The 13729-nt window shown below is 36.7% G+C and overlaps 1 protein-coding gene across 12 annotated transcripts in view; it reads right to left on the reverse strand.

The window, feature by feature from the left end:
• Positions 1-13729, reverse strand: part of FERMT2 (FERM domain containing kindlin 2) — a 75489-nt gene that overhangs the window by 25087 nt on the left and 36673 nt on the right. For all 12 annotated transcript variants that reach the window (XM_070249465.1, XM_070249464.1, XM_070249462.1 and 9 more), the window contains exon 4: positions 3256-3390. In XM_070249465.1, the coding sequence (XP_070105566.1) occupies positions 3256-3390 (135 nt within the window). The remainder of the gene's footprint in view (positions 1-3255; positions 3391-13729) is intronic.

Consider the following 13729-nt stretch of genomic DNA (forward strand, 5'->3'; position numbering starts at 1 on the left):
CACAGGTGTTAGCTCAGGGCAAATCTTCCTTAGCAAAAAAAGAAAAAAAAAAAAGGAGGGAAAGAAAGAAAGAAAAAAGAAAGAAATGGCTTCTTCTTGACAGAGTAGCAAGAGAAAAAGCTGAAGTGTAGGTTTCACCTTCAGTTTACTACATTTTCTGTACTATTTGATTTTTTATAGACTATATTAACGTGTGACTTCTGTAATTAAAACAAGATATGAGGTCCATTAGTATCTATCACCAATTGAAAAAAAACAAATTACAAATGTGTGTATAACACAGTCCCACTTTCATTAAAAACAAAGATGAATACATAAATCTCTAATATTTGAATTTTTCCTATGAGCATACATTAATTTTATAATTAAAGAATAGTTAAAAAAAATTTTTTGATGCTTAAAATAGCACGTTACAGTTACAAAAAATGGCATCCTGCATAAGCAACTTTCCTGTGCCAAGCAAGTAAAACAAGAATTTGCTATTTCTACTTACATTATAGATCCTGAAATTAGTAATTTTTAAGTCAGTACTATACTGTAGAATAATTCTTACTGGGAAAAATTACTTTCCCCAGACAGGATCAGGCTAGAGTTCAACTGGTTTCCTCCTTATAGGTAATTAAAGATTAGATATTTAACCTAGTTACAGCTAGGAAGTGGCAAAGCACTCAACAGCAGATCAGCTGAGCACAGCTGTGTAAGCAAGGTATTTAAGAACTCATAGAATTCTATGATAATGTTAAGAATTTGACTAAAGTCTGAGAATCATTAATTCGCTCATGATCCTCTACCTCTTGAAACATTACTTTTAAAAAAACCAAACTTCGTTGAGGTATAATTTATAGACTAACATTTTAATCAAATGTTCCTATTATAATTCACAAAAGATTTACTCTAAATATTCTAACTAGAGATGATACTACGTAATGGTTAGAAACATGAACGCTGGAGTCAGACAGACCTGGATTTGAATTCTAATTCTGCCCCTAATGGCTTGGTGATCTTCAACAAATTACTTTACTTACAAGCAAAATAGAGATAATGCCACCAAAATCACAGGGGTTCTGTGAGGATCAAATGAAAGATAATTTACGTATTAAATAGTTATCACTAATTGAATACATGTAATTATTGGCCTTGCTCACACTGAGATGCTCACAATTCAAGAAGCTTGTAGAAACTAAGGAAAACTGAGCCTGTTTCCTCTTCAGTAAAATGAACATTCTATCTAATGCTCACCACACTCTGCAGTAGAGGAGCATCTGTGAAGCACCGAGCACAGAGTTTGACATCCCGAAGGTGTCACGTATTGAGATATATCTGGACCTGTTGCTATTTATTATGGACCCAAGATGCAACTGATCATATTTTTCAGTATTTGGTCCAATAATTAACTAAAGTGCTGACAAATCATAAAAGCAGGTAAACTAGATTATTTAATATTTCTTTTAAAAATTAACTTCACATTACTTTTTATGTGCATATGGCACTCAGTGGACTTCTCTACAGATCACCAGACTCTCTATGTATCTACTCTGTACTGTACTTTCTTAGCATTTCATCTCATCAACTTCTTGGAACTCCTCAGATGTTTTTGTTTTAATTAAACTGTTTGGGTGTAGACAACTAAAACCTGTTTTTCAAGTCCCTCATTCAAAACACAATCACTTCACAGACACAAGAGAGCACACAGTGTACGATTCCACTCTTACAGGCATTCAATAGGCAACACTAATCTGTGGTGACAGAGGGATACTGTGGGATACTGAGTGGGAAAAAGCATGTGGGAGGCCTTCTGGGGTGCGAGGATCATGTTCTGGGTGGTTACAAGACATACAGATCTGTAAATATTTATCTGTAATTTAAAATGTGTTCATTTTACTGTACTGTCAATATCATTCTTTCTGCTTAGACTGCCTTTTCTTCCCATCAAAATCCTAGCCACTGGAACTTAAAAGCTTCATTCACAAACTTACTTCTCCAGCCCATAAACTGAATATACCTATTTGGAATTGTCTTGTCTTCTAAATTCCTGTAACATTAGTTTCTACAACATTCACTTAGCATTTATATATTACCTCCTTAAGTACAGTAACTGTGTTTTTCAACTACTCTATAGACTACTTAAGAGTAAGGACTGTCTTATTTTTTGGTATCTCCCAAATGCTATCAGTTCATGAAGAGTGACATAAAAGTTACAAGGTATGTGACCTTAGATTTCCCTCACCTTACTGTACCATAATTTCATCATCCTTAAAATATGAGTAATAACATAATCCACTTCAATGGGTTATAGTGAGAATTAAATGAGCTTTCATGGGTAAAGGGTATGAAATAGTTCTGGGCATAAGTAAGCACTATATTAATTATTTGCTTTCATTATTATCATCACCACCCCAGAATTTAAAAACCAGGAAGGAACTGAACTAGTCAAACCAGTTTACATATTTGCTTGAGGGATTCATCCTAAGAAATGGACTTATAAACTGTGGCCAATGGAAACACGGCAAGCTGTATGGCCAGTCCATGTCTACGCTCAGGACTAAAGAACTATGTAATCTACTTACTTAGCCATCTAGCTACCCAAAAGGCAGTGCCTAGGTGCCTGCCGGATGCCATATGCTGAGTTAGGTTCTGGTAACAAAAAGGCGAGAGATAGTCCTGTCACGCAGGGAGCTCACAATTATTAGGGGAGAACACGCAGTATAACACCAAACACAGAAATGTCTGATGACTTACGACAGAAGGATATCTAATTCAGGTTGGGGAGGTAATGGGAGGAAATCTGAGAAGGCTTCTTAAAGTAGCACACCTTAAAGGGAAAAGGTAGAGAGGCAAAGGGATGGGCATATGCAAAGCACAGAGAAGGTTTAAGTAACCTGACAGAAGTAATAACGCCTTAACTCAATAATGGTGGTTTCCATAGCATACAGAAAAAAGGAACTAAATTAAGGACTGTCCAATGTCTGCAAAGCAAAGCAATGAACTCAGTTAAGGTACTGCCCGTTTCTGACTTGTCCTGAGCAGAGAACCTGTCTTCCTTTTTACTGATTTAACGATGAACACCTGACATAATGATTTGCACATGACAGACTCTGGTGGTAATTTTTTGATCGAGGGGAAAGACACTGAAGGGGCGTTTTTTTCAACTTGACCCCTCTCCTCAGCTTCATAATCCACTTATCCACTATCAAAAAGACCCAGGCATACAGCCCATGGTTCTCCCATTGAGCCCCTGCTTAGTCAAAGTCTCACCTGATCCAGGAGTGATGAGAGGCCCCTCTAATTCAAGTGCCTCATCTTCAGACTGGTCATCTAGCTTTTTCTTTTTTTTCTTTGTTGGATCTCTGGGTTTTTTCAATAGAGAGAGTTCTTCAGGGTGTCTGATATCTGTTAAAATAAGAAAAATTATTTTACTAGAATAATGGAAAATTTAAACACTTTACACTTGGTAAAGTCGTCTACTAATCCACTTTCAGATATAAATTTGTAATTTCCTTCTGTGTATGTGTATTTGTATTCGGGCAGATATTAATGCCATGCAGAAGACTGAAGTATGACACTTTTAAAAATAATCTACCAAAGCACTCTGAATTCATAACTATCTAATAAATGCAGTGATCTCAAAGTGGAGAGATAACAATTGACAACTGACAGAAAGAAATTCTTAGAATTCTTATTTATATATTTTTTATCTAAAACCATAATATGAAATTGAGTATTCTAGGATTGTTCTCATTTCCATATAAATTTTACAATCAACGTGTCAACTTGTATAAAAGAGCAAGTTGGAACTTTTACTGGGATTCCACTGGATCTTTAGCTCAATTTGGGGAGAGCTCACTTCTTAATTCTTGATATTCATGGACATGGAGTGTAATATATATGATATATAATGTAAGGTAATATGTATTTATTTGGGTCACCTTTAATTCTTTTTTGTTACTTTCATTTAAGTATTTTGCCACTTAGCAGATGCCTCACATGAAAATGAAGAGGAGAAACAGAGAAACTTGTAGCCATTCAATACAATGCAGAAAGTTGGAATCAATTAAAATTTTGAGATTTAGTAATGATCTGAAAGCATTTGCAGTACATTTACTTCACGTATTATGTGGAACTTAGGACATACAGGATGAATGAGGGCTACCATGCAGTATGAAGCTCAAAGCAACTTTTAAAAAGAAGAATGAAGTTGGAGGACTTAACTACCTGATTTCAAGACATCAAAAAGCTACAGCAATCCAGACCGTACAACTACTGGCTCAATGATAAGACATCTCGATGAAGGGAACAGAAGAGAGGGCCCAGAAACAGAGCCACATATAGGTGGGCAATTATTCTGGACAAAGGTGCCACGGCAATTCAAGGCGAAGGGGAAATCTTTCCAACTCTAACAATGCTGAACAAGAGATTCATATAGTTTTAAAAAAAGAATATTAGCTCTTACCCAATATGCAAAAATTAATTCTGAATGGACCATGGACTAAAAGAAAATCTAAGTAGATAAAGATTTCTTAGATAGGAAATACACACACACCACGAAAAAAATGCCCTTTATTAAAAACAAATAAAAGATCCTGCTGAGAAAAGAAAACGGCAAGCTACACAGACAAAATACTCGCAAAACATATTATGTGTATCTGACAAAGGACTTGTATCCAAAATATTTAAAGCACCATACAACTCAATAATAAGCAGATCAAGGGGCTCAAGATTTGAACAAAGACTTCAACAGAGAATACATAGTAACGGCCAAGAAGCACATGAAGAGATCTTCAATATCAGTGGTCAGGGGAACACAAATTAAAACCACGATACACCTATCAGAGTGGCCAACATTAATAAGCCTGATAATATCCAGTGTTGGTGAGGATGCAGAGGAACTGGAACTCTCATTCCTAGCTGGTGGGAATGTGAAATGAGACAATTTTTGAGAACAGTTTGGCAATTTCTTAAAACCTTAAATATATAAAATTCAGACATTCTAATCCTAGCTATTTACTCAACAAAGTGGAAAGCACATTTGTAACAGCTTTACTCATAAAAGCCAAAACTAGAAATAATCCAAATGGATAAACAAAATGTAGTATTTTCATAACAGTGGAATACTACTCACAATGGAACACAACTCATAAGTAAAAAGAAACCAACTACTGATAGATGCAATAACATGAATATATCTCAAGACCATTATACTAAGTGGAAGGAGCCAATTAGAAGAGGGTATATATTGTATGATTCCATTCATAAAATTCCAGAAAATGACAACAAATCTACAGTGACAGGGCAGATCAATGGGTGGGTGTCTAAATTTTGAGGGCTAACGAAAATGTTCTGTATCCTGATGGTGGTAGTTCAAAGATGTAAACATTTGTGAAAACTCACCTAACCGTACACTTTAAATGGGCACAGTTTATTGTACATCAATTACACCAAAATAAAGTTAATTTAAAAATAAACAAGAATAAAGAGAGGGAGAGGCAAGAAAAAAGCAGCCAAAAGGAGAAGCACTAGGCCTATAAATCCTAAGTGTGGCAGCACAGCACTCAATGGCACGGTATGAGCAGAACAGACCACAACACGCAAAGCACTGTGTAACCTGTGATGCGACAGACTCTAAGTTACAGGATCAAAGTTGCACATGCGGCATCTCGCACCTTCAGGAGCCCACGACTGAATCCAGTGTTATAAACTCAGGAAGTTTTTTGTTCGTAGGGGACCTGTCACTAGGATGGACCCTACTGCTGCAGAGCTGATGAGGCACAATTTGGCACAGAAGCACACATGCAAACTACCTGGATTCAAATCTCAGCCCCACTATTCATTAGCCATGACTTTGGATAAGCTACTCAGCCTGCCAGTGTCTGAGTTTCCTCAATGTAAAATGAGAAAAACAGGACCTCAGGAGGTCGTTGTGAAAATTAAATGATTAATATGGGTAAAGTTCTTTGAACAGGGCCTGGCACATAACAAGTACTCCTTAAGTATTAGGTATTAATGTCTTTTCCTAATTTAAAAAATATACAATCATGGTAGAAATCTGAAAATGACAAAAAAGTATAAATAATTGAGTCATTTAAAACATGTTCTTGAAAAATAGAATATGACTTTATATACAGGTGCTCACTTTAATAGACGTATAAAATTCTACTGTGTAACTATATCATAATTTAACCATTCTTCTAATACTGAGCCCATTATAAACAATGGTTCTACAAACATCTATCTTTGCACAGATTTTTCCACATTTGTTTAGGAATTCACTGGAGTAGAAGTAAAATTTAACTGGATCAGAGGTTATAATAATTTTAGGGCAGAAGTGGACCAAGATGGGCACATGTTATTTTTTAAAGCTTTGCTTATTTTAAAAACAGTATGATTATCTCCTTGTTTTAATTTACATTTCTTTGATTACTAGTGATGATGTACAGTTCCTCGTGGATTTTTAACTACTTATATATATTTCCTTCCTTTGCTAATTTTTCTATTAGAGTTCTTCAAATAAAAGTTAACTTGCGTGTAAAAATTAGCATGGTAGCAATCACTGCAAACCACACTGCACCTTCTTTTTTAAAGGAATTTATTTTAGGGGCCAGCCCCGTGGCCGAGTGGTTAAGTTTGTGTGCTCTGCTTCGGTGGCCCAGGGTTTTGCAAGTTCAGATCCTGGGCGTGGACTTACACACCGCTCATCAAGCCATGCTGAGGCGGCATCCCACATAGCAGAGCCAGAAGGACCTACAACTAGGATACACAGCTATGCACTGGGATGCTTTGGGGGGGAGAAGAAGAAGAAGAAAATAAGAAGACTGGCAACAGATATTAGCTCAGGTCTCAATCTTTAAAAAAACAAACTGCTAAAAAATTTTTATCTTATATACACCTTGTCCCATGTTTAAAAGAAACGGCCAAAAGAATCTTTTAATAACAATATGGGTTTTTTGTTTGTTTCTCTGTTGGATATTTGAATTTTACTATTAGGAACACTCTGGTACACATTAGGGTTTTGTTCTGTTCTGTATTTTACGGACTATTTTCTGGGGAATGTTCTTCTGAAACATGAGAATAGAATTACCAGGAAAACTATCCTGAACAGATTATGTTACCAGAGAGTAGGTAAACATAACTTCTATGAATTATTAATAAATTTGGGGTAAGTACATCTCAAGTACTAAATAGCAGAAATCATGTTAAAAATGAATGCATGGCCAGCCCCGTGGCCGAGTTAAGTTCGAGCACTGTGCTGCAGCAGCCCAGGGTTTCGCCAGTTCGGATCCTGGGCGCAGACATGGCACCGCTCATCAGGCCATGTTGAGGTGGCACCCCACATGCCACAACTAGAGGGACCCACAACTAAAAAAAATATACAACTACGTACCAGGGAGCTTTGGGGAGAGAAAGGAAAAATAAAATCTTTAAAAAAAATAAAAATGAAAAAACATTCATTAAAAAAGAACTTTAAAAAAAAAAAGAATGCTTGCTCCTTAAATTCTGTCACTTTCTTAAAAGCTTCCAGGCAAATCTGACTTTTTTGTTTTTTATCTTTTTTTTTTGGTGAGGAAGATTGGCCCTGAGCTAACATCTGTTGCCAATCTTCCTCTTCCCCCCTCCCCCCAAAACCACAACACATAGTTGTATATCCTAGTTGTAGGTCATTCTAGTTCTTCTACGTGGGAGGCCATCACAGCACGGCTTGATGAGCGGTGTGTAGGTCCACACCGAGGATCTGAACTGGTAAACCCTGGGCTGCCAAGGTACAGGGGATGAACTTAACCACTTGGTCACGGGGCCGGCTCCCCTGATTTCTTTTTTAAGTTAAAAATAGTACAGCAAATTCTTTAGCTAAAGTTACACAATGAAAATCACAGATTTCCTTCACTGTTGTATAGTCAAGGTATAAAGACATTAACATACTTATTCTCAAATCTACCTTTTGGGGTTTGATGTATTTTGGGGGCTTTGATGCATTGCTATGATTCCATAGATTCAGAAACTCAGAAGATATTTCAAGTATATCTTTTGAGCCATATTTATCTAATTAACAGAACCGAATCATCATTTCCTAGGCTTTTAAAAGAAACAAGATTTAACATCTAACAGACCTAACAATTTAGGAGTTGCACTTTCAATTTTCAGTGTTCCCTCAGCTTTAAATGTTAACACTGCCATGTTGGGAGAAAAGAAAGGCATTAGAAAATTCTAAGCTTGTGAATAATCAGTTATCTACACCACTTCAGGATCAGTAAGGGCAGGGTGGTGGTGGTGATCTCTCTCCACCCATTTGTTCCTCCCAAGTCGATCATGTACTGGCACAGGGTGAAAAATCCAAAAAGCGTGGAAGTTCATGCCTGGGAGAGAGGACGTGCTTCTATCACCTCACCCTCTATGGTCCAGTTGAGTGGGAGAGGGGAAAGCAAGCCATGTATACGTCCTTGAAAAGGCCTCCCAAATGTTTCTGGCACGTCCCTTCTGCTTGAGAACCACTGCACTACATGACTCATCCTTCGAGATTTTTGTTCCTAGGTCATTTCCTGTCCAGCTCACAAACCAGGCATTAATGTTACTAGAAGAATGAATACTGTTAACTAGCATTTTGGTCAGTCATAAGCAGATGAAGTAGTTCTTAACTAGACAGGCCCATGAGAATTGCCACTGAGGTTAAAAATAATAATATTAAAAATACATGCTTGGGCCACACCCCCAGATACTCTTAGTGACTCAGGGCTTCCAACAGCTTGTTTTAAAAAAGCTCTAGTGATGGATGTTAACTAGACTTAATGTGGTGATCATTTCATAATATATACAAATATCAAATGATTATGCTGTACCCTGAAACTAACATAATGCTATATGTCAATTATATCTCAATTTTTAAAAAAAGCTCTATAGGTACTTCCGATTCCAACTTCTCCTGGAGAACTAGTAGCTTAGGGAAAGGGGGGAGGGGAAAAGAGTGACATCTTATTTCTCTAATGTAGGTGGTTCTACTTTGGAACAGGGTAGCCACTGGCTACAAATGAAGTCTGCGAATAACTGGTTTTCATTTCATTACAGTAACAAAAAAGTCAAGTAAACCTACCCTGTCACATAAGATGCTAATTATTTCACTGATACAGGAATTCAGGACCTACTGATTTACTCTGTGTCTTGTATCAAGAAAGAATTATACTAGTGCATTTAGGAATCAGAATCACGTGTAGAAGTGTGGGCCTGGTGAAGAGCATAAATAATTAAACAAGGTTCATACTAAAATAATACCCCTAGAGGATTATAAGATATAAGAACTTGAAAATGGGCACACCAAAATACAATGCTATCTTTCATTTAGGCTAAATTTTACAGTTCACTAATAAAGATAAACTAGCATTTATGAGTCCCCACTCAAATCCAGCAGTGATCCAGGACCTCTTTATAACAGAAAGATACACCATACAGCAATGAAATTTAATGTTCAAAATCAAAATAACGTTGATTTTGACAAATCTAGTAGAAGACAGACTACATTAACAATATATGTGTGTGTATATATATACCTCAAAAACTATGGGGGTGAGAAAGTAGGAAACTGAGGGACAGAGAAGGGCTCTCAGGTAAGATAATCAGATTTTAGCTTAAAAATAAATTTTTCTTGAGAGTTTCTGGTTAAACATGTATATTGAGCTTGTACATTAATTTTCACTCCTTCCCAAAATCATACAAAAAATAAAGAAACAGGGGCCAGCCCCTTGGCTGAGTGGTTAAGTTCATGTGCTGTCCTTTGGTGGCCCAGGGTTTCACCAGTTCAGATCCTGAGCGGGGACATGGCACCTCTTGTCGGGCCACGTTGAGGCAGCGTCCCACATGCCACAACTAGAAGGACCCACAACTGAGAATATACAACTATGTACCGGGGGGCTTTGGCAGAAAAAGGAAAAATAAAATCTTTAAAAAAAAAAAAAATCCCACAGAAGAAAGAGAAAGTCAAGTAAGAGGATCAATCCAATCACAAGGCCTGACTAATCACTAGCAGCAGAGAAAACGAGGGAGGAAGTGGGTGCATCGCTATGAAATTTCAAAATGGAAGGGAAAAGAAAAGATCCTAAAAATTTCCAGAGAGAGAAAGCAGTCTACAAAGAAGGGTTGAAAATAAAAATTAAGAACGCTATCAGGACTGTTAATAGCAACACTGGAAGCTAAAACACTGGAAGCTAAAATGACTTCCCAATTCTGAGGGAAAATAATTTTCAACGCAACAATTCTATTAAAGGGCAAAATAAAGACATTTTCAAATACAATATCTCAAAAATTGACACCCCATTCACCTTTTTCTTAGTATGCTGATGGGAGGACACAGTCCACCAAAATAAGGAAGCAAATCGACACTAAGGAAAATGCAAGGATTGGACATGAGAGAGAAGACATTTTCCTTGGACAATGGGGAAGGAATGCCTGTATACTGTGGTCTTTCCATCCACTTGACAGGAGCAGGAGTGTGTGTAGGAAGAAAAAAGGGGGGAGGAAGGAGATTATTATCAGATAACCTATTTGATCATGAAAACTATAGGGAAGGTAGAATGAAGAAGAATCAGTGACAGACACGGGTTGAAAACTAAGCAAAGGATAAACAAAAAGGCGTATGAGATAGGAAAGGTAAAAATATATACTCAGGTTCAACAAGTAAGAATGTTTACCTTGTTAAAATAATGTAGACAACGATAATGATTTAGCCAAAAGTTATGATAGTTATAATGAAGAGAAAAAGAAAAAGTTGAGTAAAAAGAAGTGAACAGATATCTAAAACTGACAAATCAAGAAATAACAGTACAAGCACATTATTTAGAATCATGGAACTAAAAGTCAGAAACACTAGAAGAGTAGAAAGTGGTAAGAATGTGATGAGAGGCTGAGGAGAAACAGGACACAAAAGTGGTTTTATTTTATAAGCCTTTTTAACTTTAACTCTGCATCTATTGCTATGATAAAAAAATAATTTCAAAATCTGTTTACTGTGTAAAGAATGTATTGGAAGGAATTGGAATGGATAAAGGAGACTGTTTGGGAAGCTGACGGAACAGTCCAGGGGAGAGATGGTGGCAGTGTGGTCTAATGGAGCTGTAGGGGTGGTAGAGACAGAAAGATGTGAAAAGATTCAAGACGTATCCTGGGGGTAAAATAAACCCTTCTGGGTGGCTGATAAGACGTGCAGGTAAGGAGGAGAGTGGTGCTAAGGCTGACTCCCCAGTTTCTGGTATGTGTATCTGGGATGGTGGTGCCTTTTACTGCTATGGAGACTTCTGAGGGACGCAGTGTGGAGGTGGGAGCACAGGGATTTGGGAACAAATACCATGAGCTCAGTTTTGAACATGTTCAATTTGAAATTTCTTTGAAGGAAAAGCTTTTATTAATGTAAATAATGATTCAATGAGCAAATGATGGCTTTCTAAAAAAGGTCTAAGGTTAGAAGAAAATCAAGGACAAATGACGAATGGAGGGCCTCAACTAAGAGGAAGTACCAGGAACTTGATTTACCCTCCTGCTTTATTTAAACAACAAGAAAGGAAAGGAAAAGAAAGGTTTTCAGACACTAGACAACAAGGAACAGAGGAGAGAATAGAAAAAAATATGATGAGCCTTTTGGGGGTACCAACTTACTGCCTAGAAGTAGTTCAGGGCAGGGAGTGGCAAAGAGAGGCAGGTCTTGCTGAGCTGAGAGATCTGAGATGCCATTGAGAGGGGCCAAGATGGCTAGAATTCGTGGGTCAGAGGACAAAGGAGAAGGGAGCTCCACAGACAGCTGCAGAGATTTGCAGTTAGCTGCTGGAGTCTGGCTGAATACTAAGGTCTCCTAATACACAGGGCATTCAGAAGAATCCTCAGAAGGAAATTAGCCCCAGAATAATGGTAGCTCTGGACCTACCCTAACAAAACTTAAAAACAGGTATCAAAAGGATCCAGCTGACTCCAAGTAATCTGACTGCTGACCAGAAAAAAAGCCACCACCACCACCACCAAGGTAAACTTAATCAAGTCTAGCATTCGATCCAAAATTACCAGGCAAAAAAGAGGCAGGAAAATAGACACATTACTAAGAGTAAAGGGAAAAAAAGAAAGTAACAGAAGCAGAAATAACTGTGATGAATCAGTAATCAGATATTAAAATAGCTATTATAAATATACTCTGTTTAAGAAAGCAGAAGAAAACATAACGAGGAGAAAAATGAAAGATTTATGTATTTTTAAAAGGCCCAACTCAAACTTCTGGTGATGAAAAATACATTTCTTATGAAAAATACCCTGGGTGGGATTAAAGCAAATTAGCAGAAGAAAGATCAATGAACTTGAAGACATAGCGATCCAAAGTGACACCATCCAAAGGGAAGCACAGAATATAAACTGAAACAGAAATAGAGCGCCAGTGACCTGTGGAACAACAACAATCGATCTAACAGACATGAAACTAGCATCCCACAAAGGATGAGAAGTGTAGGAAAGGACACCAAAAACTAACTGAAGAACTAATGGTTGAAAATTATCCAGATTTGATAAAAATCATAAACACACAGATCTAAGAAAAACAATGAACCTAGAACAGAATAAACCTAAAGAAAACTATGCCAGGACACATCAGAATTAAACTGCTAAAAACCAAGATAAAGATAAATTCCTAAATGTAACAGAGAAAACAGACAGAGAAACAAATAAAAGACCAATAACAGACTTCTCTGAAATTAAGCAAAGCAGAAGAAAATAGAAAGACACCTGAAAATTACTGGAGGAGGAAAACATATCTAGAGTTCTTCAACCAGCTGCGGTATCTTTCAAAAATCAAGGCAGAACTGAGACTGTTGTAGACAAACAAAAGGTGAAAAACGTCACCGTTATAAAAAGAGGGTCATGGGATGTTCTTTAGATAGAAGAAAAAAGATACCATATGGAAAGACTCCTCACAAAGAACACTAAAAAATGGTAAATGTGTGTGCAATTACAAAAGACCATTTTCCTTATTTTCTAATACTTTTAAAAAGAGAGTTATTGTCTAAGGGGGAAATAATAACATATTGTGAGTTTAGTATATTTGAAAGTAAACCATAAAACAATAACACAAAGGAGAGAAACAGGGAAACAACTATTCTGTTGTAAGATTGTTATACTATGTACGAAATGGTATATTGTTTGAACATAGACTGTGAATAAGTTAAAGTCACCCTTTGTAAATCCTAGAGTAACCACTAAAACGACCAAATAAAAGTGGCAATAGCTAGTAAGTCACAAGTGGAGATAAGTGTAATCAATATAAACCCCCCTCAATCCAAAAGAAAAGGAAAAAGAAAAAAAAAACAGAACAAACAGAAAATAAAAAATAAATACCATACAAAAAACAAACACCAAGATGCTAGTTTTAAACCCAACCACATTGATAATCACATTAAATATAAATGGCCCAAACAGTTTATAAAAGGGCAGGGATTGTCAGAATAAATTTTAAAAGCCCTTGCTACATGCTGCTTACAAGAAACCTAGTTTAAATACAGATTAAAATAAACAGTACAGAAAAAGATATACTATGCTAATACTAATCAAAAGATAGCTATAGTATTATTTTAATACCAGACAAGGTATATTTCAAAGCAAACAAGATTATCAGGGATCTAGAGGGTCATCTCATAGTGACAGAGTAAATTCTTCAAGAGGACAGAACAATTCTAAATCCTACTAAGAATATGTGCACATACTACTAAGAATACTCCAA

The sequence above is a fragment of the Equus caballus genome, chromosome 24 (assembly GCF_041296265.1).
Source record: "Equus caballus isolate H_3958 breed thoroughbred chromosome 24, TB-T2T, whole genome shotgun sequence".
Lineage (NCBI taxonomy): Eukaryota > Metazoa > Chordata > Mammalia > Perissodactyla > Equidae > Equus > Equus caballus.